Source organism: Aspergillus caelatus, assembly GCF_009193585.1.
Source record: "Aspergillus caelatus strain CBS 763.97 unplaced genomic scaffold BDV27scaffold_196, whole genome shotgun sequence".
Taxonomy (NCBI): domain Eukaryota; kingdom Fungi; phylum Ascomycota; class Eurotiomycetes; order Eurotiales; family Aspergillaceae; genus Aspergillus; species Aspergillus caelatus.
In genome coordinates, this window is record NW_022475459.1 from 35,932 (window position 1) to 61,617 (window position 25,686).

Sequence of the window (25,686 nt, forward strand, 5' to 3'; positions counted from 1 at the left end):
ATATTTGCCTTGCAATTATGAACTGTGCCCCATATTGACATCAATATAGATCAATATATTTGGTGAAACTTTCTAAAGGCACGATTGATGGAGGCCTCTGTGTCGAATATCAGAACATAAGAGATGATGTAATGACTAAGAGGTTGAACCCGCAAGCAATATATTTCTAGTTGAAAAGGTCTAATATACCATTAGAAGGAGAGGAGATAAAATGAATGAGCGGTAATTGAGGCCAAAAAAAATGACCAATACTGGCAGGGATCGGCATGAGGAGATGATGCACGGTTGGCCTTAAGTTATGCAATGTGGGATATATTTAGGCCAAGGATTTGAAGACTGATGTCAACGTGGAGAAACGACTTACCATGCTCTGAAGCTTACTCCATAGGCTAGGATCAATCGTCCCTGAGATTGCGAGTACACTCTGGTTTTATAATTAAGGAAAAATTCTTTCTAGGCTGAGTCATTGTCAACTTGATTACAATTATATTCGAAAAATATCATAGCGCTTCCATAATTACAGTGAAATTACAGACTTTTGTGCCCCGCAACTTTTGACCTGTTGAAAAGCGGTGTGCTCGGAAGTTCGAGTATATTTGACGTCAGATGGCCAGAGCTTTATCATGAACATACACATACCACGTATTGTATGAAGTGCTTCGTATTTATACAGGCTACCAGAACCACACCAACATACAACTCATAGGGGTAGCATGGATACATTGTAGATGCTCTTTGAGCGAGATACACACTGTAATGTAGAAGGCCCGCATTAATCATGTATATTTAATGACTTGGCATGATAGAACACTTGTAGAAAAGTGCTCAGGACTTTTTTTTTTTTCGGTATTACGATCTTGATAATACAGATATTTTTCTCCACAAGAACAAACTGCCCCGAACCTGACATCGAATCCGTGCATCGAGTGGCCAAGTTTCCACACGTGGTGTGGGACAGATCCGCACTCAAGCTGCTTTACCTACCTACAGTACAATATTCCGGGTACGTAGTTAAACGAAGCCCCAGATACATTCCGTACAGTAGGTAAAGCTCTAGCGTAACCTGGTTTTAGCAATTTAGCAATTAGTTAAAAGTACTTTGATCCATCCATAGTATCAACATGATACTGGCATCTCATATGAAAGGATGAATAGGGCTGATAAAAATAAAGAGAAAGGGAATGGAGGTGAGTGTATCTGACACGCTACAGTGACCATTTCAAAATAACTATATAGTCTGAAAACATCAGCGTAGGTGAACAAAAGTCCAAAACAAATATATTAGACCACCCTGCTCTCAGAAATCCTCTAAATATATTTATTCATATCTTACTATCATTGATTTATGTTATGTTGTGGTTTTTAGGACTCTTCCTATACCATTTGTTCGGATGAACTTTTGCCTCGTATCCTCAGGTTAACAGCTACAGGGGTCAACGCAGTGCAGGCTACGGACCAGAAATTAATGAAACCACCTTATCTTTCACGATCTATCTCTTATTGGCGTTAGGTAAGAATCAATGTATTTTCAGAACCGCATCTTCCTCACTTGGAAGGTTCTGATTCTGTGTCGTATCCATTACTGTATAGTTATTTTATGGCCATGCAGTCTAACATTTCGTTACTGCTCAGTGACAAGTGATAGTATCTGCATTGCTGATACGCGGGCTACTGTCCAAGTCCTATTTCCCGAGTGTCTTTCCTAATCTAGAAATGTAGCCGAAGCTCAGCTTCTCACGAGATCCGCCGACATCCTGTAACGAAAATGTAGGAGACTACTCTGATCAGAGGGTGTCTATACAATGTGAAGTACGGCTCAAAACCAACGCTTGTGGGTGGGAATAAGACATCATCTATAAGAGATGCTGTTGCATGTGTAGGAGTTCTTGCTATGAGTTACTATTAACTCCCACTACCGTTATAAAAATAATTCTTCCCTTTTCTGACTTTATTTGAAGCCACCTAAGACTAAGTAGTAGAACTAGTAATCCTTCTGTAAGCGTGCTAATGCAGAATTCGTAAAAACGGACCAACGTTCCTTGGAAACCAATGAGGGTGGCTGGTAGGCTTGTCACTGACAGGGTTAAATCCCGAGGGCGATTCGCCGGCTCTGGGTTGCACATGATGTGCGTCTCAGAAATTCGGGATGGCCGGATTTACACCGGCATACAAGAAAGTGATAAAAGAGTAAAAATAAAAATAAAAATGCCAAATAGAAAGAAAACAAAAATTGCCTTGATTAAATTTTATTGCGACATGTATCTTAAAAGAATGATCGATACAGAGTAGAAATGACACTGTGGTGGCATGTAGTGAATGTTTTTATGAAATATTAGTTCATGGTGAGTATACTACATACGTAGTACTAAATAGATAACCCATCCATAATTATCAGAATCATGGATTCCATATTTCTATCTTACATAAACCAAATCAAAGAAAAGTGGGGCCAAGCACGGTGACAATACGGAACCGTACGGGGCCACCTATGAATCGGTCGGTTGGTCTGATTGCCTCGCCGCCTCGACCGCTAAACGAGCCGCCGAGCCAGTCAGCTCGTCAGTGAACGCGTCCGGTACAAATGCCCCATCGCTCGCCCCTTCTCGTCGCTGCGGCTTTCTCTCTCTGCTTCCTCTCGTTGGTCATCCAGCCATCTCCAGTCCCTGCGTGCCCTCCAGTCATCAACTTAACTGGCCGCACAGAACCCATTGGCCATCTGCCATTTTCTTTTTTTTCCTACTCGTTCACGCTGGGGTTGGCTTCTGATCACTGATCCTTTCGTCCAACCCAATCGTTGTTTTCTTGCCCACCCCCCATCTCTTTTCTCCTCGTGATTGATCACTCCCGATCATTCTCATTTCGAAATTTCCACGGTTGTGGTCGAATCATCGTCCGTAGGTACGTGGAATATTGCTTGCCCCTTGCTCAACGTCGTGTGGTTTTGTTTTGACTTGACTCCATTTTGTTTTATCTTATCATTTTCATGCTTGATCCTGCTTTATGATTTGAGCACCTTATTCTGGTCTGCACCCAATCCCATTACACTGTCCCTCTTCCCGAAGCCGACTCCGACAAATCCCATCACTTTCTGCGCCTGTTGTATTCTCCAACTACCGCGCGCCCATTCTTCCCCCTCGTTGTTGGCCTTCCATCCTCCCTCATTTACACCACTGTCTTTTGTACCCCACGAATCATATTGCTTTGCATCCGCCTGCAACTGTTTCCCCATACTGCTTTGTCTCCCCTACAACAACGCGCGCTTGCCTAGAGCTGAAAACCTGGTTCGCTTCTTGTTGGGCCGTTCACGGATCAATCCGGACCGGACTGACATCAGCGGCAGCCCACAATCGCGGCGCGGAATCAGCTTTGTGCTGCCCGCCGTCTTGTTGGTAGAGGTCGCGCTCTCCTCACCCCACGAATCATCATCCCTCCCAGAACTTCCCGTGACTGGAGGCTGTGGTCAAGTCCCATCGCGTCCCTTTTGCCTCATCACTTGGTATAGGGATACTCTTCTGCCGCCCCAGGTAATTAATAGCCTCTCAATGTGGCCCGTGTTGTTTTGCCTTTCACCTTGATGACGGCCAGCAAATCGCGACCGTTTTTACCTCGTTATCTACCTTGCTATCCATTTGCAAAACAAAACAATGACCCGACAGCAATGTCGCATGTATTCAAAGTATATTTCATTTTACGATTCCCGCGGGGCTCTATGCTGGCTTATGACTCCCCATGTTTATCGTCGTCGCGTTCTGCTTCTATTATGATCCCATATTCCCCACCCCATGATGGTCCAATCAACACGCGTCCGCGCTTTATTTACTTTGTTTTGCACAGTATTCTGACGACCCCAGTCCTCTCCATAGACGCGCAGGCCCTTTTACATCGCAAACTGGAAACCAGTTTTCGAATTGTTTAGGACCGTTGTTTACGCGCGCGCGAAATCGCCCGCTTTCCTTGCACGTAGCGGTGATTGCGTCGCATCTTGACAAGGTATGTTGCCGGCTGCATCATACTTCCCGCTTGCCAACGCATACATCCTTCAGCCCTGAATAGACTAAACCGCCACGATATCACCTTCCCCTCCCCCACCACTTGCACAGACTCCCTGCCATGACAGCGCACAAATCAGCAGCTGAAAGTTCCAGTTGGTGGAGAAAATGAATGCTGATAGTTTTTTTTGTAGTTTGATCTAGTCGTGCAGACCATCTTTTAGGTTTGTTCTGGTATAGGTCCCCTCTTGAGTCGCATTATAGTCGCGGGAACCGGAAGCTAGGATAGCCTCATCCACCTGGCACAAAATTTTGCTAGGCCACGCTGGTAGCACCGCCTCATATCGCTATCTTTTGTTTCAGCCCCGCCTAATACGGACGTGGCCGAGGAGCCTGATCAAACAAGGATCAGAACCATATTACGGAAGGTAGCCTGCCAGTTGTCGCCTCAAACTCTGCGTAGCTTTTTTTTTTTTTATTTTTTTAATTTTTTTCCCTGCTTCTGCCCCTCCCTTGTTTGCCCCGTGCTGGCGACAGAAGATCGTGCGTCATTAGCAAGAGCATCGCATTTCGTCTGACAACGCATCAAGTGCGACATACTGCCGAGGGCACCCTGGTCCGCTGCATTAGAGCCCAACCACGTTACACCTGAGGTGAACGTAAAAAGGATTCGCACAAAAGACTCTTCGTCTCCAGAAGTTGTTCGAAGTTATTTCGGCAAACAAGCGTTGATTTTGGGTGAAGTATTTTTTTTTCTCGCCGATAGTTGAACTCTGTATCGGCAAAACAGAACCCCAGGTAAGCGCCCCGGTGCAAGCGCCTTGTCTCCATTCAACCCCACTGGAAGATCCAGTGACTGGTCAACGCTGCGCTCCGTGCTGACATTAGTGAGCGCCTGCAGACTTGCACATTTAACTCGTCGAATCATCACTTGCAAAGAGCAGCTACTCTCCGCGGCTGTCCCTCTTGTGCGCGACCGTGATATCCCTTGAGTGCAACAGCGCTTCCACATCCTATCACCCTTTGATCTCTTCTACCTTATTCTAAATAGGTAGCGTATATCCACCAATTGCTCACAGCCGTCGTTGTCATTGGTTCTAGATACTTGGTGCCTGACAGCTGCATCGGTCCAATCACGGGTCTCATTGGAAGCGTGACGGGAAGCGCCGTCGCGACTCCATGATGGAATATCCTCCACAATATCAACAGCCTCATGGCCAACATCCCCATGCCCCCTCCCACATCGCTGCCCCGTATCAGGCCGGACCCCAGAACCCAGGCTCAACGGTGGCTTCGATGACCTCTCCCACCAATCCCCAGGCACATATGCAGCAAGCCCATCCTACGCATCAGGCTTCTCCCATTGTCCCATCGCAGTCTCATTATCAACAAGCACAGAATGCGCCGGGCTCAGTACACCAGCAGATGAACTTCCCTCAATCCTACGGGGTAACTACAGCAATGCCCCAGACGTACGGCATCTCGCCAACACAGGCAGCGGCTATGGCTACTGCGGCAGCGTCTGGGCAATTCTACCCTCTGCATCAGGACTCAATGGCGGGTCAAATGCCGCAAGGGCCTCGTGGCTCGCCGCGTATGGCTGGAGTTCAACAGGTGAAGAATGAGCGGAATCCACGCTCGCCACCGCAAATGCCAGGGCAAATGCCTTCCATGAGTTCACAAGTACAGATGCAGCAGAATGCTCAGATGCAGCAGCGTCGCATGAGCCATGTTGGCAGCCCCCACGTTCAAACTGCTCAGCCGGTCCTTAATCACGTTGGTCGGCCTTCAGTACCTCCACCTATGCCGCCTCCGCCTCAGCCTGCGGTGCAACAAAGTCAACCTTCCCCAGAGATGGCTGTTGGCGCCGTGGAGGAGTCTCCTCTTTATGTTAACGCAAAGCAATTCCACCGCATTTTGAAACGACGCGTTGCTAGGCAAAAGTTGGAGGAACAACTCCGCCTCACGTCCAAGGGCCGTAAGCCATATCTGCATGAGTCGCGTCACAATCATGCTATGCGGCGGCCACGCGGTCCGGGCGGTCGATTCCTGACGGCAGACGAAGTCGCTAACCTGGAGAAGAAGAATACCGCGGGTGGACAAGAGAATGTCGATAGCAAGCCGACCGGTGAGAATCCTCCGTCGGCACAGAAAAGAAAATCTAGTGATGTTAACGATGAGAACACGAACTCAGCGAAGAAGGCGAAAACTAGCGTTGCGAAAACGAGCACCAGCGCTGAGGAGAGCGAACATGAATCCGCCGAGCCATCTGATGAGGATGGTTGAACGATATGTCGAGGCAAATATTGCTTTTCATATTATTAGCGCGTCTTTGTCCGCTTTTGATTTTTTTTTCATTTCTTCGTACCTATTCATCCTTATGATTTTATGGATGAATTTATTTATGTTTTCTTTTGTAGCGAGCGATGTGTGACAACTCACCTATCACGTTTCTACTACCATTATCCGACAGCAACCAGTGTTATGTCTGTTTATATCGTTATGTTATGTTGGTACGAAGTTTCCTATTGTTTTCCAAAGAAACCTGTTTATGTTTACTTTACCGGGAACGCATGTATGGAATGAATGTTTTGATGGCCCTCTCATTTTTGTTATTGTTTTTCTTGGTTTTTTTTCTTTTTTTTCTTTTTTTTCCTATCTGCACCATTCCCAATTCTTGAGATGGTCAAACTCTTGGATGATCCATGATGCCCAACACGTCATGCCTTTAGCTAAATGCCGAATTCAGCCTTACTCAGATTGATCGACCTGCTCCTGAAGGTTGATTATGAGATGAGTTTTGGGCACAGATATCACTATGATGCAGTTATGTGGAAGTTGGCATTGTTCCAATGCCACTAAATATTGCCGCACACTGCTGCAGTCATCATTACTTTTCTCCCTCGACTTGTCCCTGTCTTTTGATTTCTCCCCACTGGGCTTCTGGGTGGGACCTAGAGAGGAGTCGAACATTGGTAAAAATTACTCCACAGGGATACTTGCGGCGAAGCAAGAAACAGGTTGGCGTTTCTTAATAGTGTCGTACAAGGGACGCGGTCTGTGAGTCTTTAAAGCACAGCTGTGGATTGCTTGCCTACAGTGAGTTTCATTTGGTTATGGTGTGATGAAAGCATGGGAATAAACCCCCCTCGCCGCGCCCCCTCCAAAAAAAGAAAGAAAACAGGAAGAGGGAAAAGGAAGAAGATCTAAAGGTGGTTGAGCGTCCATTGTCGGTTCTCATTCGCTTCCCCTTCATTGTTGTGTGGTCCTTTCTTTTCTTTTCTTTTCTTTCTTTTTACTATTTTCCGCCTTTCATCCTTTCATGGGGTATTTGTATTGTTCTCATGTTTTTTTTTGACGGATGATTCCCCCTAGTCGTGTACAAATATCAGGACATACTTCTCGGCATTGCTAGCTTGGGTGTCTGGGTCAACGACTCGGCACTGAGCAAATAGCTGTCTTGTGAATACAAATTAGAATAAGTAGATTTGAGCCATCGAGATTGACTTATGGAAACCATATGTTGTGGTGCATGTAAGAGCTCCCCAGATAACAATCATTATGTCAATCAGATATCGACCCATCCCAGCCGACATATGCCTAACCTCTTCTGGTTTAGGAGCGGCTGTCCCGTCCTCCAACTTTTCGTCTCCAGCCTCATGTGATTAGTCATTCTCATTCCATTCCTCACTTGCCTTCAGCTCCCAGCTTTCCGCTTCCTCTCCCCAACTGTCCGGCCCTATCCCCCGGTTCAGCCATCTTATTCCCATTCGAGTCCGTTGGATTGGACGTGATCAGGGATTATTCACATCTGGTTGTATTGCATCCATCCATCCTTCTTATAAGGCTTCTTGTAGGTCGCCTGTCTAGCCCTCTTTTATCGTGTTCACTGCAGTCACCACCGCCCTTGTCTCTCATCTAACCCCCTTTCCCTGGTTAATCTTGTGACTCTATCAAAACACACCACCTCATCTTAACTTAGACCAATCCTTGACACCTACTCCGCTCACTGCTCTTTTCTCCTATATTCTGAAGTCGTCGGTTTATTCGTCGCGCCCTCATTGGCCCACGAGACCTTCTGTGCTTCTTGCAATTTGTGCACCCGTCTCTTTCTTTATCCTCTTTCTCTAGCTCTCGCGAGCGCGCTGCTTTCTTATATTTCGTTTTTTTCGGGTCAATTCTTGTCATTATATGAGAAACAAAATGCCTTTCCTGCATCCATTTTTTCGCTTGGCGGGCTTCAGCTCCAGCTTCATCGTTTTTCAGCATATCCCGTTTCTTTACCCTTCGTCAACGTCCAAGCTGCCAGACACCCCTGTGAAATGAAATGATCTGCTCTAATGTTAATGGTCTCCGGTCTTAGCTTACGTTTACGGTTCCCAACGTCTCTGCGAACCTTCCGGCTGTCCGACTACGCTTGATCGACCTATTAATCGGCATCCGTGTCGCATATTGTTTTGGCCGTGGTCTTAGATTGGACTCGCGGGTTCTAATACAGCGACCTGTGATTTCTCATTTTCTTCCAGATGGATTCTTATGATGGTTATGGGTCTCCCGGAAGGGCCCGTGAAGGGGACCCTTACGCATCTAGGGCGCCAGTTGATTCTTACAGACGCAGGACACCTAGTAAGTAGCTAGTGGACCAATTCTCGCTTCATAGTAACATTGCATAACCCCGAAGCTGCTGTAGCATCTCAGGACCGTCGTCGTGGACGTGGCCGTTCCCGCTCGCCTGCTATGATTGATCGTTATGAACCCTCTGATCGCAGGGCTTCCCGAGATGACTATTACACCGCATCCCGTGAACACACTACACGAGATCGGGATGAGCGTCGCCGTGCTCATTCCCCGAATGTTGCGAATATCGATCGTTACGTCCCTGGACAAGACTCGGGGAAGCGACCAATTCCAACGAATCCGCTCCCCAATCCCTTGAATCTCGATTTCCAAGTCGGATTTAACTGGTTTGCGGAGTGGTGGCGCGCTGAACAGTCGATCAAGGAGGAAAAAGAACGTGCAAAGCATGGCGGACGTCGCCCCTCGGATCGTGTCAAGGGAGAGCGCGAAGCTCGCGAAGACCGGGAAAAGGAGAGGGCGCAGATCCAGGCCGCTTATGATGCCTACAAGGTAGATCTCCAGATCAAGATGGCCAGGACATTTGTGCAGCAACATCGAAACGAGGAATGGTTCAAAGAACGTTATGTCCCACAAGTCCGGGACCCCCTCCGTCGTCGCCTGATGGACTTCCGCACCGGTGCTTACGAACAATGGGAACATGATCTAGATGGTGGGCTGTTTGATGAATTTACCCTAGAGGGCATCTACAAAAGTGAAAGCGACGGAGCGGGTGGCGTCATTGAGAAGGAAGAAGGTGAAACCACGGCTGTTGGTGAGACTCTTGGTGTTTTGGACTTGCTCCCAACCCGGGGTGGAGAGCTTCGGGATGAAGCTCTGTCTCAACCAGCCTTACTCATCAAGACTTTAGCACCAAATGTGAGTCGTGACAAGATAGAGGACTTCTGTAGAGAACATTTGGGAGAGCAAGAAGGTGGATTCAAATGGCTCAGTCTCAGCGATCCAAATCCTTCCAAAAAGTACCATCGGATGGGTTGGATTATGTTGCATCCTGCTCCGGATGTTGCCGTCGTCGAGAGAGGGGATGGAAGGGAAGAAGAGGGTGAGGATATGGAGCACGACAAGGCTACCAATGGAGCTGTGAGCGTGACTGCCGCTGAAAAGGCACTTGAAGCGATCAATGACAAAACTATACACGACCCAGTCCACGGAGACTTTGTTTGTCATGTTGGTGTCCATGTACCACCGTCCCAACCCCGCAAAAAGGCATTATGGGACTTGTTCTCAGCCCCGGAGCGTATTGAGCGGGACTTGGAGTTGGCCCGGCGCTTGGTATCAAGACTTGATTCAGAGATGGGCGGAAATGCAGACGGTTATACCAAGATCGAAGAACGCGTGGAAGAATTACGTGGAAAGGGATGGTTGCAACCACCTGTCACAGGCCCTGTGAGTGTGAAGAAAAGAAGAACTGAATATGATGCGGACGATATGGATGAGGGCGAAGCAGAAGAAGGTGAGGAGCAGGAAGGCTGGGAAGATGACGAAGTGGATGACGAGGAACTCCTCGCGAAGAAAAAGAAATTGGACCTGATGGTAGAATACCTACGTAGGGTCTATAATTTCTGCTTCTTCTGCGTTTTTGAGAGCGACTCAGTCCATGAACTTGCTCGAAAGTGCCCCGGCGGCCATCTTCGGCGGCCACGTGCTGGCCTCACTACACAGTCCAAAGCTGTAGCTCGAGCGAGCGCCCTCGGTCAGCCTTTCCCTACTAAGAAGAAGGAACCGAGCGAAGAAGGAGAAGAACAGCCATCCGTCGAGGAAAAACGACCACAACGTTTTAGTTCGAAGTCAGAACAACAGCTACAGCGCGCGTTCAACTGGGTTAAGACATTCGAGGATAAACTTCTACAGCTTCTGGAACCGGAAAACGTGGATATTCGGAAGCTGGGCGGCAAACCTGTCGATGAGGCGCTGGAAGAAGAGTTAGCGAAGCACGTCAAGCAGGAGGACGAATCCAAATACCGTTGCAAGGTACCTGAATGCAGCAAGTTGTTCAAGGCGGACCATTTCTGGCGCAAACACGTGGAAAAGCGTCATACAGAATGGTTCGAGAATATCAGCAGTGACGTAAGTTCTAGGTTCTGAGACCTCAATACGATGCTAGACTAATCATGTGACAGCTCTCTTTGGTGAATGCCTATGTGCTGGACCCTGCTCGTATTGCGCCGTCTCGCTCCGATGCAAACAGCAATGGCCATTTTCCTCTCAGCTCTGGTCAAAGCCAAGCTGGTACTCCTCGTGGCTTTAGCCTGGCTTCCATGCCGCCGTACATCGGACATAATGGCAATGTCCCTGGTGGTTTCCAGAATTTGCCAGGGGCCGGCTTGCCCAGTATGATGGGTGTCCCGAATCAAGCTGGTTCTTGGAGTGGGAATGGGTTGGTCTCCGGGGATCACTCTGGCCTGCACCAGCCAGGTGCCATGCGTCGTAATAACCGTTACAATCGTTCAGGACCATATGATCGTCGTGGACCTCGACATGGCGGCGCAGGGAACGGCCGTCTGAGCCCAGTTCGCGGTATGTCGGGCATGTATGGCTCTGGTCGTCTTCCAGCTAACGCTGGCACCCCGTACATTCCCCCTGGCCATCCAGCCGCGGCGGCTTTTGCTGGGGCAGGAGGTTTTGCTGATGCTATGGGAGCTGGCACTGCCCAACAAGCGATGGGCCCCCGGGAAGCCGTTCAAGGTCGCAGTCTTAAGAGTTATGAGGACCTTGATGCGGTTGGTGGAGCCGGAAGCGGCGAATTGAACTATTGAGTAAAAGAACTCTCATAAACTCTCCTTTATTAAGTTTCGTTTCTTTGAACTACGGCGTCAACAGGTTTTTGTGTCTGCATTTCGTTGATTCAGGCTGACATATTGGGTTCAATATCTCTGCGCTTTCTTGTTCACCATATTTGGTTTTATCACAGCACACTGAATTTCTTTTTCCTATCCGTCTTCTGGTCGCTGGTGCGTTACATAGTCGTGAGTGATGGACTGAACTCCATAGCTTGCGACAACACTGTACTTGCCAAACTCTGTCATTCCCAAACTTGCTCGAGGTTTAAAACATGGTGGTATCTACTTCGAAATTTGCAACCTTGTTTCTGTTTTCCTTCTCTGCTTTCTTTTTTATTGTACTATAGTTTCCTCTTCAAACCAAAGTAACAGGGGTCAATGAACTACTCTTTCTACTTACGCCGTCTGCGTGACAAGTCTTACTGTAACCGCTTGGCTCTCAATACTGTACTTCAGAGCGGATAGTGATTTTGTATATGGCAGAATAATGTGTGCCCTGCTAGATATCTTCATTGCACTCGATATATCCATATTACTTTCTCTATATGTCGTTATATGTACAAGTGGTGTCGCTCAGAATGGGTCGCCGTCAAATTCGTGTACTATGTGCCGCCAATTACTTTATCATATCAGGGCATCTGGATAACTACGTCATCCCGACTATCCCGCCACTGAGCGCCCATCTTGCGAATCCGGCGCTCGCTAGCCAGGAACAGGAGGAGATATATATGAGAAGCTATTTCGCCCCATGCATAGGTTTTGAGAGTCAGCTGACGGGTATCCACTTCGCGTAGCGCTGACTCCTGGGTATTGTGTGGAAGTTGGACACTCAGCAAATCTTCTAGTATGCACCATACTCCCCAGCCTGCACGGCCTTCTTTGATGAATTCCGACAAGAATGACCAGAAGCGACAGAACATGGGCATGTCCCAAATGTAAGCTCCGTTGCTTTCCTGCCAAGGGATAATGGAATCATGCGCCCCGGCCTCCACGACGTTAATGCGGAGATACCAATGTCCTCTTTCTAATTTGTCTAGCTCTCTAATCTGTTCGAGAGGTCTGTATGTCCGGCTCTTCAGACGAGCGGCTAGCATTTTTAAAGTTGGTGTGATATGTGTTGTGAACTTTTCTTTCGATATGGGAGGTAGTGGAGGTCTGATTTCCACGGGAACAGGAAAGGTTGTGCCAACGAATGTCGACAGAACTGTGGACTGAACAGTGGAATCGCCGATCTGAGTGGCATTAGCTTCGTCGTTTGTGTACGGGCTATGACGCATTTTCTTTCGACCACTTATGAGCCGCGACGAATCTTTTTGATATCGTTTTGCACAAGTTAAATTTGCAGAGCATGGGAAGCTCTGAGCTCCAATGATAGATAGCTGATGCTCAACATCCTGCAGGTTGTCGGTGTCCGAAGATGGTCTTCCGGGTTGAGAATCCGGAATGACACTAACTGGAGTATCGAGGTAGTCTTTTGGGGAGCAATCATGTGACTGGTAATTAGGCAGTTCATGCTCCTCGTACCAGATGGTTTTATTAGATATAGTAATGGCCTGATTATCGGAGGTATCATTAGTAGGAATCACGGGTTCTTGGAGTGGCGTGTTGTTGGATGGTAATTGGGGCCGGGAGAGTCCGTCGCTAGTAGCGGTAGAGGTGGTATAATCATGGTCATTATTGGTGTCGTCCGGTTTCAAAGTTAGAACTTGGCGTGAAGCACTCTGGAAGCCGAGAATAGCTTCAACCTGAGCACGGTAGTGGGCGTCGTCGCTCACCCCACACGGCGCTGAGATGTGGACAAGGATCTCCGAATTTTCCATGACATCAGTGGATAAGGCGACTGCAACATGGTGGAGTGATCTCTTTCACATTCTTTACTTCAGATAAATCCTGCAGGAAGTTTCTTTGACATTGTGGTAGTTTAGTGGAAGGTCGCCAAAAGCAATGATAATGGATTGTGAAGAAAAGAGAGAGAAGGCCTAAAGGAGTATAGCTCAGTTCGAGTCATGCGGAAGTGGGGTGACTTCTCAAGATGGTAAAAATGCCAACTTTGGGTTTGAGATCAACATCAATAGTTCAATAACATTGGATCCTCTCAGCCCTCATCTCGATCTCTTGCCTAGCTCTACGTGGTGATTCGGCTGCCAGGAACCATCGACTATGATTTTCATTGTTAGTACCAGCATCTTGGTCACGCTCTTGGGAGTCAGCGTCGAGCTGTCGAGAATAATACCTATCCACCCCAAGGAGATCTCCATCTAAACGTGCCATTGTCTACTCCATATGATCTACGCAAGACTTAAAAAATAAAGGAGGTATCGAGGAGAAAACGACGGAAAAAAAAAAAAAAAAAAGAGTTACGAGCCGGTCCTCGATTACGCGGGTACTCTATTTTCTTTTTTCTTTGGCAGGGTACACTGGTGATACTACGTCCAAGTGCGGAGTATAGTACACATTGGAGCCCCAGTTAAAATTTCCGCCCTGACAAGGATAGATACGAAGCAGCGGCGAAGTGTCTAGGTAGGGTGCGACGAATGTCAATCGGATGACATGATCATGGGGATCCCGAGGTGACATTCTCTCGAATGATGGGTACAGAATACAGACGATGCTTGGGAAGTACTCAAGAAGTCTGGCAAAGGCCATGCATGTCATGTATGTATGTATGTATGTATGTATGTACAACTGGTACATACAACTGCTGTGCGCGGCCAGACTACTCGGCACGAGAAAGTTCTATTTTTTTCGTTTCTTGTTCTCCCCCTATGGCTGGTTACTGGTACCAATTGAGTCGACGGAAAGAGCGTTGGGGATCCCGGCGAGGGACCCATCTTTACCCACTTGGTACCATACCGGCACCAAAAATTCCCAAGCTCTCAATGGCCCTAATGATACGATGGGGCTCGTCAATCGGAAACACTCGAAAGAGACAGAATGACCAGTCCAATCGTCGATACTTCGTACCATTTTGCCTCTATACATCGAAGGCAACCGTTGCCCCCAAAGCTAAAAAGAGAATGAGATATTGGATAGTTCACATAAGGGTGACCATTACATTTGCCTGTCATGCATACAATACATTTACGATTGATATTGAGGGACGGTTTCACCGTCAGCAGGGTAGCAATCACGAGAAGATGGCGGGTGTAACTCCCATAATTCGGGGAATTCGATTGGTATAGAGGCGATGATTGATTCGTGACAACTTTTAGTCTTGACTTATGTATCGAATGTGGCTGTCGAGCGCTCTACAGGTAAATACCTAGTCAATATTTCGCTAGGGAGGGATGTTACCTATACATCCTTGCAGGGAGCCTCAGGAGAAGTTTCCCTGAGTCCAAAAAGGGAGCGAATGGAATATGGAAAAGGAAAAAAAAAGAAAGAAAGAAAGAAAGAAAGAAAGAAAGAAAAAAAAGGGAGAGATCTCCACGACGAGATCGGTGCTCTTTTCGGGCTTCATGGTGCATGGGTGAGTCCGGTTTTACCCTCCACCACGGGTGGATGCATTCTTGCTTTTTCTCCTAGGAACAGAGTCTTCCAATCAATTCAGCCGATCGCAAATGTGGGTATTACACCATTACATTGAACTACCTGAGTATGTACGGAGTACTACTACAATACCTTACCTGAAACGAAATCCGATCTTTTCAACACGCAGTCTATCTCTGATCCGAGTGGCAGGAGAGCTTACTAGAACCAAACTCAAGCAAGATTCGTGAGAATTCATTCATTCCCTTCTCTCTATCCATATCTCTTTGAGACTAATTTATTTTATTATTATTTTCCCCCCTCCCCCGGAGGGTCACCACCCTTTCAGAATACTGATCGACTTATTAATTTTCCTCTTTACTAGTACACTATCGAATATCTTAAGCGACATGTACTAAAAAAAGGACTTTTATTATTTTATTTTATTACAATCTTCTCATTTAAGCAGTCCCAAGTCGAAAGGGACGGCGATTCGGCTTTATTCGTTGTTTCAGGAGCCGGAGAAAGAAAACAAACGGATCTTCTTCCATCCAGCTTGCGCAAAGACCAAGCCAAACTGGGGCCGCTGAAGAACGGGTGACCAGAACCATTGAACCAATAAGCCAACACTTTACCGGTGGAAATCGAGCCCGCTTGACAGGGACTCCAAGTCGAATTGTACCGCGGTCGCTACCACTGATTTCTTAGCCTTCATCCACACTGTCAACTGACGGACGGTACCTTGTCCCACATCCTCTCTGTTTGTGCGTCTCGATTTCTTACGCTTCTTCCCTCCTTCTCTCCCCCCACATCCCTTTTAGAGCTCTTAGTACCTTTACATCTCTCTTTCCTCTATCGTCCTTTCATGGTGTGAGTAGGACTCCCATGGTTATAGCTCGTGTCTAAACTCAATTCACAGTTGGACGCCTAGGGGGGAAGCAATCAGGCCTACCCACTGCGTATAGATGTATGTACATACTTACCACCAACGGTAAGGGCGCTTGGACGAAGCGAATCCACTTTATTGAGAGTAGTTCATTTCAAGGCTGACAACGGTCGCAGATGTTCATGACCGTCACAATAATAACCTAGCCTCTAGACTCATTCAGATCCTAATCCACTGGACCCGTCCGTTCCTTTCTACCGGTGTCTTTTCCCTTGTCTTCACGCCGGTCGCATTCCACATCACTTTTCTCTTCACACACTCACTCCCAACCATCATGGCTTCTCTGAATGAAGGAGTCTTGCCTTTGGATGCAGATGCATTAAATCGGCACAATGATGAACTCAATGGTAAGTGCCTGATGCAGTTGATATCGCATTTGTGGCTTGTTATTATATGTGTGGTTTAAAGATAATCCTGAAGTTTTTCGGAGCCCTGCTGTCGCTCGAGATGAAATGCGATTCTGCTTGGCGAGTGCTTTGCTAGACTTCATATATTGTTAACCCAGCTCCATGATTATATGCTTTCTCACTATATTTTTCTTTCTTTTCTTGTTCTTCTCTCTCTCTCTCTCTCTCTCTCTCTCTCTCTCTCTCTATATATCTCGCATTTCGACGCAGCAGGCACGACTTTACCTAGCGATCATTGGGCTCTAGTTGCGCTTCGTCGTTGTTTGATCACTGACTCGAGACCATGATAGGCCGACAATCACAAGGCAGTTTAATGAAGGCGTCTATGGGAACAGAATGGTTTAAGTTTTTCGCAGGTGGACAAAAAAAGGTTACACGAGGTATGCGCCTTGCTTCCTTGGTCTCTAATAGGGTACTGACTTCTGCCGATCCAGATGGTCAACCACCAAAACGACGGGGCCCAAAACCGGATAGTAAGCCGGCCCTTACAAGGCGCCAGGAATTGAATCGTCAGGCGCAAAGGTATGTCGACAATGCGGACTCGGCCTCGTGATTATATACCAACCGTGGCGGTTTAGGACACATCGCGAACGCAAGGAACAGTATATGCGAGCGCTAGAGACTGAAGTCTCGCGATTACGAGAGGCCTACACAGAAGAGATATCTGCGGCGAATTTGACTGTCCACAAACATCGAGAGAGGGTCCAATCATTATCCGAGGAGAACAACATATTGAAAGAAATTCTAGCCGCACATGGCATCAACTATGAAGCGGAGGTGGCACGTCGCAAGGCAGAACGCACAAGTCCAATAAACGCAACGTATCAGTCTAGTCCTTTTGCCAGTAGCAGTGTTGGATCGCAGCCTGCAGCTGCCGCGCAGTCAGCTCCATCAACTCAACACGCTTACACGACGCCACCCACGACCATATCAGCCCCGTCTTCTAGTCTAAGTCCTATTGTAAACGGGATAGAACACATCGACGTCTCACCAACTCAAGAGCTATCGCCTCAGCATCAAAATTACAGCGCTACTCCCTGCGATGCCTTGGCAACTCTTGACTGGATAGCACCAGCGAGTCGCCAGCCTAATCAGCCACCGGGTATCTTTGAGAATGATCCTCAGCTGCAAATTGACTTTATTCTGACGTACGCTTCCCCTCACTTCTGGTTTTTCTGCTGCTTTTCCGCTCCTCCATAACTGATCAATTAATAGGTTAGAATCACCATGTCGCGAACATACCGACTACCTTTGTCGAAGATCCATTACGGAGGCCGACGACGAGAATATGCCTTTCTCCGGACACGCATTAATGGCCTCCTGTCCACCACCCAGTTATATTGCCAACACAACCCACGAACAAGCCTACCCACATCAGACGTATGATCTTCCACATGCCAATCTGACAACACTGCTCAATCTAAGTCGACAGCTTGTGACCGATGGCCAAATTACACCAATCATGGCCCTCCAATGGTTGAAAAACCATGAAATGTATCGCTCGTTGACCAGAGATGACATAAAGGTTGTAATCGAGACGCTCAACACCAAAGTTAGGTGTTATGGGTTTGGAGCGGTGGTGGAAGACTTCGAGCTTATGGACTGTCTGAGCAGTGTCATCGGATCCAGGGTCGACATGGGATTCTCCCGCGCCGGCGATGACACGCTGTATTCATAATGCCATGACATGAGGAGTTAAAGTGCTTTTACCCCAGGCTTTGGGTGGGTGGTGAGGGTGTATATAGAAGCTTCGTGAACATTGTTTTCTTTCGGCTACGATTTGCTGATGCATTGATGTAGAGCCTTGGTGTAAATCATCCTTCTGTTTGACTCTCGGCGTTGGCAGAGAATTTTCTCCTTGTTTCATCTTGTAACTTTTTGGGTCATTAAAAATTGGCAGCTGTTTTCCTACAGTTAGGCATGATTGCGGTGTGGCTTGTTAGGCAGCGCATTTTTCTGGACGTGACATTACCCAAGCAATCATATATACTTATGCATAAGAGATTGGACGGTATCAACTCTATAATCACACAGAAAATTCATCCTCAATTCCTATATCCCGCGCCACGTCCTTCGCTAAGTCTCTAAAATCCTCCCCATTCCGAATCCTCCCCACAATATGCCAAACTAGATCCTCCGACCCCAACCTCAGAGCCGAGTACACAATCTCCATAGCAGCGGCCTCCTCCTCCTCTTCGAGATCATCGAATGATGACTGATATGCCAAACGCTGCGCTATTTGTTCCCGTATTTGGTTCACCTTGCCCCTGAGCACGGTGATCATTTCTGCCTGTGCGATCGCCTGTCGATCTTCATTCGGAGCACTATATTTGCATTCCTCCTGGATCCCTCGTGTAATGCAGGCTTCACACGGAGAGAGGCGATTACACTACGGAACGTCGGTAAGTGGACGCCAAGGTATATTGGTGGTGGGGGATGATACGGCATCGTATTAAAACAAACCAACATACCTTCACTTTGCGGGTTCGACATGGGTGACATGAGGCCGTTGCCCGGGGTTTGGATTTGTGGCTCGTTCCTACGTCCATAGTACTTTCTATCGTTCTATTTTTGGCTTTTCTTCAAAAAGACAATATTCCAAGTTGTCATTGTTTGAGTAAAAAGGGACCGGTTGGGGGGGGGGGTTTTTAGTGATAGATGCATGCAGCAAGTAATCTCTCCATTCTACGAAATAAGCTCGATCGATAGTCAAACAGATCACCGCCGTTGTTCCCGTGAAGGATGATGACTAAGACGGTATTGGGCGTTTCGGGGCTTTGTTTTGGTCTTTCATTCTCCGAATCAGTTTTTTTGGGAGGGGGGGAGGTGGTTTCGTTTTATTTTCCGGGTTCAGTTGGGAAAATTCCCTAGCTTTTGGCATTTGGATGTATCCTTTCTCCATTTCTTTCTTCCCTTCCCCCTTTTTTTGCGTACCTTGTATGTACTCGAACAAACTGTCGGTGTGTCAATCGTTGCAGGCCTAGTGTATCAACCATGATGTATATAGATAATCTAGTATGGGATGGAATGATCGTGAAACGTTCACACTCCATAGACTAGTTACCCTGCTTTATGATTTCTGTGCTACTTGTCTAACAAGTGGGTTTCATGATGGTTACTGTACTACACAGTGCGTTTATTACTGCCAGATTATCGCCATGTTGAGGCAGGTGAAACAACAGCGGTGGCGTCTCGTCTACTTCTTGCTACTGGACGGTTCTTGATTGGAGAGTCTTAAGTGCTTTCTTTATTTTGGGGGTTTAGCGTGAGAATAAGGCATTCACGAAATGGTTGACGGGCAGTGGGGATATTGTCGAGAGCACAGTGATCATACTTCCGAGAAACGGTAGGTATTATGAATACGGGCTGTAGTTTGGAGAGCAAACCCCTTCTAGAGACGCTTGAAAGTCATCAAATGCGTTAAGGACATCAACGGCCATGTTCATAGCTCTAAAAGACTTTTGAATATGTTCACCAAATATTATCCGGGAATTTGAAATAAAATCATGACAGTATGATATCATGCCAGGAATAAACTCAATCATAAGCAATTTACTCCTCGTCCTCTTCGGCCTTCTGCTCCTCTTCCTCAGCGGCAGCCTCCTCATCTTCCTCGAAGGTATTGGCCGGCACGCTGTAGAGACGGAGAACGGGACGGTTGGGGTCCTTGATGAGAACGTACTTCTTAACCTTCTCCTCGTCCTCCTCGGCGTCCAGGGCGCGGATACGGTCGACAATGGTGCGCACGATACCCCATCCGTTGCCCAGGTTCAGGTTCATCTGAGCGGCGAGATCACGAGGCTTGTAGCCAACAACACCGAGGACAACGTGACCAGCGGCGGAGCGGGGGTTAGCACGGGAGACGAAACCGAGCTTCATGCCGTCGGCCTTGGCAAGGACGGCCTGGGTGGTCCAGCGGGCAAGCTTAAGGCTGTTGTTCTTCATCTCAGTGGCAACAACGGCACCGCGCTGCGACCAGAGCTTGCTGCGCCAGTCCAGAGCATTACCGGAGCCCTGGGCCTTGCTGTCGAACTCATTCAGGGCCTTGACGATCAGCTGCTGGTCTTCGCCGTTGACGGGGTTCTTCAGGAGGGCGTCGACTTCAGTACGGACAACCATGTTCAAAGGCTCCTCGTCACGCTCCAAGGAGAGATCGAAGCGGCGGTACTTGTAGGCCTTGGAGGCAAGAGGCTCGGTCTCCTCTGAAGCATTGTAGAAGGGGTTGGCGTTCTTCATGTCCAGCTTGGCATCCTGGGACTCGGCGACGGTTTGCAGGGCAAAGTTGTGGTTGATGAAGGTGGCTTCCATAGCAAGAGCGCTGGGAGTGTTGATGGACTCCTGCTTAGCCGAAGATTCGGCGAGCTCGAGAGGAGCGTCAATCGCATTTTCATTGACGGTTACCAAGTCGAGCGAGGCACCCTCACGCTTGTCGAAGTAGATCTTGTTGCCCTGGTGCACGATAACAATATCCCAGGAGTAGACACTGCGAGGAGCACACATAAGCATAGACAGGATATCGGAGGTAGCGAAAACGGTGGCTGAGTCCTTCTCGGCGAGCTCCTGGATGACAGGGTCCTGGGAGGTAGTAACGTTGTAGGCAGCACGGTCAAGAGACTGCAGTCTACGCTCAGCGCCCTTAACAGGGGCCTTGTCGTAAGACCGGTCGTAGTAGTAGAGGAAACCATACGAGTCGATATCCTCGCCCTCGGGGGTCTCTAGGTTCAGCTTCAGCAGACGGCTGAAGTCCACTTCCTCCAGCATAGTCCAGTCGGGGCGCACGTTGACGGACGGCTCACGAGTCCTCTGCGGCTTATCGTAGTCCTTCCATCCGAAGCGACGTCCACGGTTGCTGCGGCCGGCGCGGTTGTCGTAGAAGCGATCACCCTGGCCACGGCCAGCACCAACACGCTGGAAGCCAGCACGGCCACCTCTTTGGCCCGCGCCACGCTGGGCGCGGCCACGGAAGACGGTGCCACCACCACGGCCAAAGGTACGCTTGGCGGAGGTACGAGTGTTGTCAACGACCGAGAAGGAAGATTCATCTTCAGCAACCTGGATGCTGAACAGGTTGGAGGAACCGGCTCCGTACACTTGCTGGTCTGTTGATGATTGGTATGTTAGCTGCGGACCCGTATTTAACTGTCTTAATCAACTCGTACCCCTGAAATTGCGGTTGTAGGCCTGACGACCGGTTCTTTGGTCCTTGGACTCGGCAGTCCAGTCGGCCATGCGACCCAATTTATCACCCTTGGAGAAGGGAGCGTATGGGACGCCCTCAAGCATATTGTCGGTCGAGGTCGCGGGGCCCCAGGTGTCCTCCGCTGGCAGGGCCGCCACAATGTCGGCGATGGAAATGGGTGCCATGATGTCTGGAGATACTAATAGACCCAGAAATCGATTTCAGAACAACAAAGATATCTCCGCGCAGACGTCAGGGTATCTCGGCGGATGGTGAGATCACAAGCGGCGGAGAAATTGATAATTGCGGGTTGAGTTTTTGTGTCGCGAGTGGGCTTGTGGCTAGAATGCTTGGCTTGGTCGGCACTGCACCGCCACATCACGTGCGTATGGATGTGTACGGAGTATACAGCATTGTATACTCGGTATACTCAAAGGTGTTCCTAACGCTTCTCCTCATTAGGTACCCTTAGTGTGATTCTGCTCGGGGCAAACCTGTTTGGAATAACTAATATTGAATAAGAATCTATGGTGGAGGTGGAACTTTGTGATATGTGCTATCTCTGAAATCTGCTTGAAAGTATAACTTCCTTTAGTTCGTCCTTCATCTTTACGTAAAGGCATCTAGCTCCGCAATGCTTATCAGGGAACAAGATAGCATTGGGAAGTTAGAAACTCAAATTCTAGGATACCAAAGGAACTGGAGGCTCAATTGTCAAATGATTCTTTCATCCAACAAGATTTCAGGGGCGGAGAATACGATGACACATGGATATACGGTCCTTATCAATGCCCCGTCGCCTCCAATATTAGGATCTTTCTACATCACAGAATAGATATTATGCGTCACCTAGGCTAATTCTTCCGCTGCATTTTACCGCGCAGTTGGTGCCAAGACGTGGTAGAGACCAACGAGAGGCGGTCATTTTACCTTTGCTCTACCTATTTAGTACTGCTCCGCTAGCATGGAAGTGCACTGATGCCTTTCCCTCAGCTTCTGGGGCTGAATGCTGATCATCGGCCATAGTATTGAGTCTGATTGGTGCTAATGCGAGGGCTCCACTGATAAGGAACTGATTCTTTACATATGTCTCGTAGTAGTAGTTCCTTAGGGCTTGGCCACCGAACTATACGGAATAGGTAGGATGTGGTTCCGGCATTCGCTCTAACCTCCATTTCCCCCCCTAGTATCTATCGAACCATAGAGACAATTTATACTGCATGGCTCCACAATATCACCGAAATGGGGAAAGATCAATGAGTCAGCCCACCGGAAACAATTCGGTTCCTGCATGGAGATCTCGATAGTGCTGGGATCTACGGAGTATTCGAGTAATTGTTCTTGTTGCCTCATTACACCACACGGTACATTCTTACCTACGTCCCATAGGATTCAGTTGACTCTTATCAAAGTTGAATAGTTTGTGGATCAAGACCCCATCTAGGAAGGCATCTGCCTCTGGAACTACATTTTGGTCCCAATCTTTTTGCCAAATGCCGACTACTGAAGCTGACCTCTCTGTTCGTTCGAGATAACGATTCTAGGAATACCATTGGACTATCATGTCTTTACCTTTTTAGAGAGGAGGGACGTAGCTGAAGAGCTCTATCCGTGAAGTCGCTCTTGACCTCGAATATATAAAGCGAACAAGAACCCTTTCAGATGCTTCCCTAGAACATCTTCAATCCAGTAAACCAGCAGACTCAGACTCGAAGGCCACTTCCTCATCCCTCCATCTATCTTCTCAAACAAGACCACTTTACCGACAAATACAATGAAGTTCTCTACCGTTCTCTCTCTCTTCATCTCTGGCGCAGCCATTGCTTCGGCCCTCCCTTCCTCCACCGAGACTGTGGAGGCCGACTGTATCAAGCCATACCTGTGCTGTGGCGAGCTCAAAACGCCCCTTGACTCTACTGTTGATCCGATTTTGAAGCAGTTAGGAATCAACGCCGCAAGCATTGTTGGTTCCATTGGCCTGGCCTGTATGTCCCCATCTACCACGCGTGCATTGTGGGAAAGTTTAAGGAGGTGGAACATTTTTCTAACCAATCCGTAGGCCATGCCTGGGATGATTCTTGCAAAACTGCACCCAAGTGCTGCACTGAAGCTAATCTCTTGGTAAGTTCCTGCTCTCCGAGAGGGGAAAAGTAACGATAGAAGTGTCTCATCTAACATGCATACATAGGGTGGCACAATTGCTCTTGGATGCTCAGACCTCGTCAGTGAGCAGTAAACCCACTGAAACATTTGTTAGCCATTAATGCGGATGGAGTGGTTGTGCTGTACATCTGGGGTGAATGAGACGATTCTAACTTGTCTAGCTGATTTGTTCATGATAAACTTTTAATATCATATTGCGCCTCATTTAATCACCTCTGCTTTTCGAAATCTGATCTCTTGTTCGCTATGTAATATTTTGAGCCTCTCTTTATATGTTGATGTTTTCTGACACTGCTAACTAAGGAGAGGAAAATATCGTATAAAACAGACGTAATGTCACTTCGCTCCTAGAAAGGCACATATACATACGTGAGGATTATAGCCAACGAAAGCAGTGAGAGATAATTCTGTGATAATGGTAAAAGTATAAGTAAGAAAAGTGGCAATAGAATATAACCTAGGACACCAGAGGAGGTTTCATTGCGAGGGAGAGGTGCAGCAAGTGAACCTCAATCGAGGCCACTTTCTAAAACGTAAACTGGGTGTTTCCTGCCAAAGAGACTGCGTTTATACCCATGGTGGTCAAGGTTCGATCTCCAAGAGTGCAATGTTTTGGCCAGAGCTTTCAAAATGAGAATCAATATGTCAGGGTCAAGGTACAGATCTTTGCCGAGGCAGCACTTCGCTAACTCCCAATCTCGATCTTGTATCGACTTTATCAATTGTCGCAAATGACTTCTCCATCCGTGATATACGAATTTCACAGAGGACCTCCTCAATCTTTTCCAATATCGCTCAAGTCAAAAGTCATGAAGATTCAAGAACCCATTCCGTGCAGTCTGTCTGGAACAGACTCAGTTCAATCCTCACGAATAACGCCACTGATATCCTAGGATTTGCAAACGAGATCACTGCGTCAGGCCTGATACCCCCCAGAGTACTGGCATGCCTGGATGGCTACGCCACATTGACCTCAATTCAATTCACCGTAACAACCCATCCTCAGAAAACTTGAGCATATACCCATACAAAGCAAAGAATGATGCGCCTTACTCCATTGCGGAACATACTCTCCGGGCTGCAATTCACATTCCTAGATCATTCTCACACAAACAGGACAAGAAAATACCGGTGCTTCTGGTACCAGGAACCGCTGTTCCTGCGGTCATAGTCTTCTATTTCAACTTTGGTAAGTTGAGTAGAGCCTTACCCGAAAGTGAGCTAGTTTGGGGTCGATCTTCCTGGGGCCTCGTTAGATGACATTCAACTAAGCTCTGAATAGGTCGCCTATGCGCTCAATTATGTTTCGGCCTTGACATCATCTAAGATTGCAGTGATTTCTTGGTCCCAAAGTGCACTGGATATTCAGTGGGCACTGAAGTACTGGCCATCTACCCGAAACGTAGTAAGCGACTTCATCGCTATCAGCCCCGACTTCCATGGGATAATACTCAAGTGGCTGGCATGCCTGTTATTGGATAAGCTAGCATGTACTCCTTCGATTTGGCAGCAAGGGTGGGATGCAAACTTTATACAGGTCTTGCGGAGCAAAGGGGGAGACTCTGCGTATGTTCCCACGACCACCATTTACTCTTCATTCGACAAGGTTGTGAGACCCCTGAGTGGGGAAAATGCTTCCGCTCGGCTACTGGACCACAAGGGGGCGGGCGTGTCCAATAACCAGTTACAGACCATCTGCGCAAATATGACCGCTGGTGGCCTCTATACGCATGAAGGCGTGTTATACAACCCTCTTGCATGGGCCCTTACCGTTGACGCACTCCGTCACGATGGGCCTGGCAATATTACGCGAATCGATACCCAGAAGGTCTGTGAACCAGTGCTTCCGCCATATCTCGAATTGGCTGATATGCTGGGAGGATAGGATAGGATAGGATTGGACTTCCCAGTGTGGAGCTTAGATGGGCTTACGTAGATCCATGAATGCCAATCGTTAACTTGAGACACCTGAGAACAAAGCTCATGTTTGGACTCGGATAGAGAGTAAGTAGCCCACTTATCTGATCCTGTAGGACATTCCGGTTGTCGATCACCTCTTGAAGCATTAGGAATGTTCCTCGGATCAAGTGTGTCAATTGCCGGTAAATCATGGCATTAT

At 47.8% G+C, this 25,686-nt stretch overlaps 9 protein-coding genes across 9 annotated transcripts; 6 read left to right on the forward strand and 3 right to left on the reverse strand.

Annotated features, from left to right (window-relative positions):
- Positions 1–4,673: 4,673 nt before the first annotated feature.
- On the forward strand, positions 4,674–6,541 carry hapB (transcription activator HAP2). The gene is made up of 3 exons (XM_032076385.1): positions 4,674–4,787; positions 4,882–6,117; positions 6,184–6,541. The coding sequence occupies exons 2-3, from the start codon at positions 5,169–5,171 to the stop codon at positions 6,273–6,275; spliced, it is 1,041 nt and encodes a 346-aa protein (XP_031923908.1). The 5' UTR covers positions 4,674–4,787; positions 4,882–5,168; the 3' UTR covers positions 6,276–6,541.
- Positions 6,542–8,726: 2,185 nt separating this feature from the next.
- BDV27DRAFT_148345 (putative arsenite resistance protein Ars2) lies at positions 8,727–11,380 on the forward strand (the record flags this gene model as incomplete). The annotated part of the gene is made up of 2 exons (XM_032070895.1): positions 8,727–10,691; positions 10,745–11,380. The coding sequence occupies 2 exons, from the start codon at positions 8,727–8,729 to the stop codon at positions 11,378–11,380; spliced, it is 2,601 nt and encodes an 866-aa protein (XP_031923909.1).
- A 501-nt stretch (positions 11,381–11,881) lies between these two features.
- Positions 11,882–13,308, reverse strand: BDV27DRAFT_133915 (uncharacterized protein). Its single transcript, XM_032068186.1, has one exon. The coding sequence runs from the start codon at positions 13,222–13,224 to the stop codon at positions 12,034–12,036; it is 1,191 nt and encodes a 396-aa protein (XP_031923910.1). The 5' UTR covers positions 13,225–13,308; the 3' UTR covers positions 11,882–12,033.
- A 432-nt stretch (positions 13,309–13,740) lies between these two features.
- Positions 13,741–14,797, forward strand: BDV27DRAFT_133918 (uncharacterized protein). The gene has a single exon (XM_032068187.1). The coding sequence runs from the start codon at positions 13,990–13,992 to the stop codon at positions 14,584–14,586; it is 597 nt and encodes a 198-aa protein (XP_031923911.1). The 5' UTR covers positions 13,741–13,989; the 3' UTR covers positions 14,587–14,797.
- Positions 14,798–16,538: 1,741 nt separating this feature from the next.
- Positions 16,539–17,903, forward strand: flbB (the record flags this gene model as incomplete). Its single annotated transcript, XM_032070896.1, has 4 exons — positions 16,539–16,605; positions 16,660–16,747; positions 16,804–17,373; positions 17,441–17,903. 4 exons carry the CDS (start codon positions 16,539–16,541, stop codon positions 17,901–17,903), a joined length of 1,188 nt encoding a protein of 395 aa, XP_031923912.1.
- Positions 17,904–18,077: 174 nt separating this feature from the next.
- Positions 18,078–18,866, reverse strand: BDV27DRAFT_34668 (Zn(II)2Cys6 transcription factor domain-containing protein). The gene is made up of 2 exons (XM_032076386.1): positions 18,697–18,866; positions 18,078–18,614 (listed from the first exon to the last, which is right to left on the reverse strand). The coding sequence occupies exons 1-2, from the start codon at positions 18,772–18,774 to the stop codon at positions 18,252–18,254; spliced, it is 441 nt and encodes a 146-aa protein (XP_031923913.1). The 5' UTR covers positions 18,775–18,866; the 3' UTR covers positions 18,078–18,251.
- Positions 18,867–19,445: 579 nt separating this feature from the next.
- BDV27DRAFT_133931 (eukaryotic translation initiation factor 3 subunit D) lies at positions 19,446–21,687 on the reverse strand. The gene is made up of 2 exons (XM_032068188.1): positions 21,385–21,687; positions 19,446–21,324 (listed from the first exon to the last, which is right to left on the reverse strand). The coding sequence occupies exons 1-2, from the start codon at positions 21,587–21,589 to the stop codon at positions 19,778–19,780; spliced, it is 1,752 nt and encodes a 583-aa protein (XP_031923914.1). The 5' UTR covers positions 21,590–21,687; the 3' UTR covers positions 19,446–19,777.
- A 1,334-nt stretch (positions 21,688–23,021) lies between these two features.
- Positions 23,022–23,640, forward strand: BDV27DRAFT_167422 (hydrophobin family protein; the record flags this gene model as incomplete). Its single annotated transcript, XM_032074480.1, has 3 exons — positions 23,022–23,389; positions 23,464–23,525; positions 23,593–23,640. Exons 1-3 carry the CDS (start codon positions 23,179–23,181, stop codon positions 23,638–23,640), a joined length of 321 nt encoding a protein of 106 aa, XP_031923915.1. The 5' UTR covers positions 23,022–23,178.
- Positions 23,641–24,512: 872 nt separating this feature from the next.
- Positions 24,513–25,452, forward strand: BDV27DRAFT_161301 (putative lipase; the record flags this gene model as incomplete). The annotated part of the gene is made up of 2 exons (XM_032073205.1): positions 24,513–24,791; positions 24,850–25,452. The coding sequence occupies 2 exons, from the start codon at positions 24,513–24,515 to the stop codon at positions 25,450–25,452; spliced, it is 882 nt and encodes a 293-aa protein (XP_031923916.1).
- Between the last annotated feature and the right edge of the window lie 234 nt (positions 25,453–25,686).